The 6,000-nt window shown below is 45.0% G+C and overlaps 1 protein-coding gene across 1 annotated transcript in view; it reads right to left on the minus strand.

The window, feature by feature from the left end:
- The window catches only part of Gnpat (dihydroxyacetone phosphate acyltransferase), a 64,735-nt gene extending 58,735 nt beyond the window's left edge, over positions 1-6,000 (minus strand). The window contains exons 1-3 of the mRNA XM_037418847.2: positions 5,860-6,000; positions 3,838-4,087; positions 1,435-1,611 (exon numbers count right to left, since the gene is read on the minus strand). Coding sequence (XP_037274744.2) covers positions 1,435-1,611; positions 3,838-4,032 — 372 coding nt within the window. The 5' untranslated portion in view covers positions 4,033-4,087; positions 5,860-6,000. The remainder of the gene's footprint in view (positions 1-1,434; positions 1,612-3,837; positions 4,088-5,859) is intronic.

A 6,000-nucleotide genomic window follows, 5' to 3' on the forward strand; every position in this document is an offset into this window, starting at 1 on the left:
AACGCCTTAAAACCGTAGACTGATGGCAGGAAAACATGCACCATACTATGAGATAAGTTTCCCCGACATGCAAGACGCACCGCAATTGCGAGCGAGCAGTGCCGACAGCAACGAGCACGCACCGTAGCACTCGTGGCTACTGTGTCCGTGCGTGTGTGGGTTGTCATGACATTGTCTTCGCAGCTTCTACCGGCGGCCACTAATGTGCTAGGAACAAGCAAAATACGCTGAAAAAAGACGTTTCTCGTCCCGTCCCCCCTTTTTTTTAATCACTTAGCTGTATACATCATTTTCGCAGTTAGGCTGTTATCCTACTACAAAACAATGGCCGCAAAATTATTGTTTCGTATCACTTCAAGGGACAAAAAGGTGTTGATTAGAGAACAAACAATTAGAGAGAGAGCATGGTTAACCTTTTGAGAGCTTTTGCTGTGCATGTACAGGTGCAGTTTTCAGTCGCGCAATGCATTTGCTGTATGGATGTGGTTTCACCTCTACGTTAGAAATTTTAAGCCATAGTGACAAATCATGTTCTCTGGGGAGGCGCTGCCACCTCCTAAGATTTGACGAGAAGCACAAAGTTTGATTGCGATACTCTGTTGCGAAGATAAACAGAACTGATTTCTAGCCTCAGCGACTGGGAAAACGCTGCTTGGCAGTCTTGGTTTCCCGACGCGACCAAAGCGGAGGCGTGCGAAACTCCATTTTTATCTTTATCAGCACTTGCTTGCAGAGCGCCAAAAGTTGATTTCCATCTTTATTGTCACTCCTATTTACTTGTTTATCGCCCACGCTCACAAGATATTCTCGCTTTCCTTGTTCGCCAAGCTTCCTTCCGAGTTCTTCAGATGTGCAACAAGCCAGTGATATGGCCAAGCGCCCTGCCCATTCTCCTGACAATCACAGCAGCGACTCTTTTGACCATAATTTTGCTGTTGTTTTAGTATTTGTGCAAACTGCACCAAGACACTGCGTGTGGACCCGAGTTTCAAGGAACACCACACTTCTAAGTACTGCAGAACGTTTTGCAGTTCTGAGTATAATGTTGACAACAAAATGCAGTTTATGGGCTCTTTTTAGATTTTTTTTCCCCAAATTTACAGATCGTGTGCACTCAAAATCTACAATAAAGTGATTTCACCATCAGTAAGTTTTTTTTTTTTTTAAATATTGTATTTTCAAAGGGTTAACAATGTAGCGTAGATGACAGATGGCCAACTGATTAATTGTAAAAGCAGCCTCATCGGTGACAAAAGAAAGGAAGCTTGGTAAAAGACAAACGAGGGGGTAGGCTCTGCGATCAAATCGCGAGGCTTGCAGGAATGGGTCGAGGTCGGCCGACATGACAAAGGAGTTGTTATTAGGGCCCACCGAGAGAAAACTTCGTCTTTTGGCTGGACACTATTAGATCAATACCCCCCATTCCCTTCGTACCCGCTCCATGCCCTCGGTGTGGACGTAGATGGCCCGGTACATGCTCTTGTATGACTTGCTGAACATGTAGCCGAGGAAACGAATGTTGCCCATACGCATGTTGTGCCCCATCTGCTCGAGGATGCGGCGCACCTCCTCCGACACTTCCGCGACGGGTCTCTTCTGCTCGGCGCTCACCTGCAAGGACGAGGAACGCACGGTCGTACACATTTGAGCGAGAGAAAACATAGCGCAAGCGTAAAATTCTGAGCAAGCCCCCCCCCCCCCCCTTTCTCCGCAAGATCTAAATTATGCGCCCCCTTCACTTCCCCTCCCAGCGTCTTGACTGTTTGATTTGCTGTTCTTATTCACCTGATGCGAGTAAATGAAGGCAGTGAATACATGCATATTTAATGAAGCATTTAATTAGAAGCACGAATGTGCATCCTTCATATTTAGTGGCTCCTCTGCTACTACGTTGAATTTTTGATCTATGACTGAGCCCTCCCAATCATGTCGGGTTATCTTACACTGTGTGTGTGTGTGTGTGTGTGTGTGTGTGTGTGTGTGTGTGTGTGTGTGTGTGTGTGTGTGTGTGCGTGTAGGGGGGGGGGGGGGCTTGCTCAGAATTTTACATATACAGGTGTTGCACGGGATAGTCTGGTCTTAACCGAAACCTAATCGGAACTGAATTTCTCACTCACAATTGGCTCCCCATCGTGTATTGCACAAATAAGTCAATTGAAGTCAAGAAAATGAACTTCGATGAGGATAGATCAAAAATGCTTGGGACACACCTGCACTTTAGTATCACACTACACTTAGAAACAGTGCAATTAAGGTTAACTTTATCTTCCTCGGCTTCATTATGAGCTGGTTTTCATTCAGGTTGCCTCAAACAAAAAAAATTAGCCCTCAAAATTTCCTTCCTTATTTTTGCACTAAACACGGCGACCCAGATCTTCCGAATTTCACAATGTGACCAAAGGGCTATGAAAGGCTAAATTTGCGTGAAGCTAGAATAAAATCCACACTTTTTGGTTGACGAAAAACTTGTCCTTGCATGGTACTAGACACCAGGCACGTAGCCAGAAATTTTTTTTTTGGGGGGGGGGGGGGGGGGGGCACCATTTTGATTTCGGGAGGGGCACCCCCTTTAAATGGCCATTTTTCGCTCTTTATGAAATGTCGAAAAAAGAAATAAGGGACTCTTAAGCTTTGCCTTTAAGAGTTGAACGTGATAGCGTAATCCGGCCCCTAGTGTGCCCTTCAACCGCTAAGTGCATACTTATTAATATGTTACACACACACACACACACACACACACACACACACACACACACACACACACACGCAGTACATTGTACCAGAGCCCGCAATTTGTACATACAGGTTTTTGATCTAAAGCAAGAGTCGCATGGCTTCCAAGATACACGCCGCGCGCTTGCCATCTCGGAGGCCGTAAAGAGTCTCACAATGCCTCACAGATAGCAGCACATTATCTAGTGTTTGCTGTTTGCTTAATCAAGGCCTCTGGAAAGACATATGTTTTTTGCTAGATAGACACAGTTGTCCAGTTTTAGAGCTGTTTGAAAGTTCCTGTGTGTTTTTAGAGGCAATGGCTGCACTATCCCGGTCTTTTTCGACGTAGTTTGAGGCCTCCCAAACGCGCCTACAAATCGCCAGGCTATCAAAGTACGTCAAAAAAGGCCGAGATAATGCAGCCATCACCGCTAAAAACACAGGAACTTTCAAACAGCTCTAAAAATGGACAACTATGTCCATCTAGCAGAAAACATATGCCTTTCCAGAGGCATTGATTGAGCAAACAGCAAACGCTAGATAATGTGCTGCCATCTGTGAGGCATTGTGAGACTCTTTATGTCTCTTCAAGGAAATGCTATTTGAACAAGCCACAACAATTGCATAGATTTAGCTTTTCATTCTCATGACGCTATTAAAGAAGTGAAATACTGCAGTTGCCATTTCACCGACCTTAAGGCAATGCTGGTTGCAGTTGGCCGGAAGAAGTTTCCACAAGAACAAATCTAACGATTTCCAGATAACTAACGCAAGACAGATGACAGAATGTGGCCATTCACAAATACAAGCGTTACGCCTACGCGCAGGACACTTGTATTACAGGACCATGTGACTATATCACTACAATATTTTCATGAAGTCGTTATTAAAGTGCTGTTAAATAGGTCGAAAACCTGTACCATTACTATAGATACGTCGTACTTGTGCGTGTGCGTTTGTGTGTAACAAAACATATTAATAAGTATGTACTTTATAGTTGAAGGGCGCCCTAGGGGCTGGCTTTCGCTATCGCACTCAACTCGTAAAGGCGAAGCTTAAGTGTCCCCCAATTTTTTTAATGCTCTGCCGAATTGCAAAAGTCAAACAATTGAAGTGCATTACCTCGGTAATAGCCTTCTGTACACGCGCACTGCGCAGCACCTCCTGCTTGACCTGGTGTGGTGTCCGGTTGCCAAAGAAGCGGTACTTGGGGCAGCTCCATTCTCGCGTGCACCACGACAGGTCTCCTATGGTGCGTCGATCATGGAGAAGGTCCTCAAACCGCTCGCCGTTCAGCGTGATGTAGCCGGTGCTCATGGTGGCGAAATGAGTTGCCCTTCCTTCACGGTTTGACTCTCGGCCTCGCAGGCTCCTGTGGTTTCCGCACACGGTGCGAGAAAAATGAGATGCAAGAAAGAACCGCATTGAGATGAGCACGAAATGTACAAGTTTGGAAGGTTCCTACCAGGGACAAAATTACGCAGTGAGAAGCAATGTGGACTCCCTTGTTGGATGACACCATTTTGAATTGCTACTCCCAACCAAGCATGGATTACGAATGAGGCCGTCATGCAGACATGAGGAGCTATGGGCAATTAAACATGTGACCATCTCTAAAATGAACCATCAGCCTGTTTTAACCACGCGAATTGGTGAACGCTAAAGTAAGGTAGTCTCGTGAGTACAGATTCTAGCAATACTCTTTACCCAGGAATTACATCAAGCTTATGTCCATTTACAAAGAAGCAACAAGTGGGGTAGGAGATGCATTGGGTAAGGCATTACAAGCCACATTCAATGTCACAAAACGTGGCGAAGCACATTTACCCTGTTTGAGACCAAAGGAGCAAATGCTGCAGGACAAACGCTGACTGCCCTGTGAAAGTTGACTCGAACAACTGGAAACTGGCCTTTCATACAATCTAAGGACAGACATGAGTCACTAAACAAATGTGATAATTTTAGTTTCAAGAAGTTTATCTCGCTGATAACTCCAGAGAGGGAGGGCTGACACAACTGTCACCTTCCTTAAACTGTTTCCATGTTGCCTCTTTTATTTATCGAAATGAGAGAAAAACTTTTCGAAGCAAACATTGTTTTGTTTGACGATTGTAAATGGTGTGCACATCTAATCACAGAGTGTGTAAAAACCCTTTTCTTTCTTTTTTTTTTTACATCAACTTTCAGTAAACAGTCAGGCGCTTGGCCTACGTACCATCCCTTCTTTTGGTTGTGCGCTATTGGAATCATTAATATTCATTGACCCTCGGTTTTAAATATGAATCAACGAGTCCTCGCCAAGTTGTTACATGCGAAGCTCAGCTTCTCATTAAAGCTTATACAGATGCACGAGCACCGATACATTATGCTATATAAAAAAATTAATACATATCTGAGCCTCCATCACAAAAGTGTAACTACGAGAGCGAGTTTGTAACTATTATTTCACATTTTCGAAATGGCTATTGGTACAGTAAATGCACAACGCACGTACATACAGTATATTCCCGACAATCAGAATTTGTACGTACGTCTCGTTCAACAATCTATTCAGCGTGATTAAGACAACACTTAAAACACACTTTCAAGGCTTTACATGACTCCGTCAAACTTGTAAAGACTACACTGCCTGTAACAATGACAGTATAACAGTACTAGCTGCGAATGTACCGGTAAACAGATAGTCGAACCGAGCAACAGCAGTTGCGGTGATCGCAGCGTGCGCAGGTGTCTCTCTCTGACCGTCTCGTAGGGCACAGCGTCACAAAGAAGAAAAATAAGAAAGGTGTGCCCGGAAGGACAGTTTCACGATTTCGTCGAACGTTAGCGCGAATAATTCGCAGAGGGATTCTTCCCGACGCATCAAGCGAGTGTTCCAGCAAAACATGCCGGTCCAAACACAGGAACAACACGCAATGCTGGTTGTAATTACACGGGCAATTTCACGAAAAACATACGAGGATACTTTACCGAACACGCCGATCGCTGAAGGAGCTATACAATCGCCAAGATCTCGGTAAAAACCGCGCCGACGAGGGAGAGAGAACTTCAGCACACTTCTGAAATTCCGCAGGCATCGAGGAAAAAAACGGCATGCATCGACCGAGTGCCTACGCAAATGAGAATAAAATACCAGTTACGTACCTTTTACGTCGACGACATACCGGTGAACAAACCAACGCTTCTTCTCTTCCTTCAATCGATGCGATTAACGCTCAAACGAGCGTGCGATCATTGCCTAAGCATCGACGCCGGCAGAAAGATCCACGGCAGGCGCGGTTCTCG

The sequence above is a fragment of the Rhipicephalus microplus genome, chromosome 6 (genome assembly GCF_043290135.1).
Source record: "Rhipicephalus microplus isolate Deutch F79 chromosome 6, USDA_Rmic, whole genome shotgun sequence".
Taxonomy (NCBI): domain Eukaryota; kingdom Metazoa; phylum Arthropoda; class Arachnida; order Ixodida; family Ixodidae; genus Rhipicephalus; species Rhipicephalus microplus.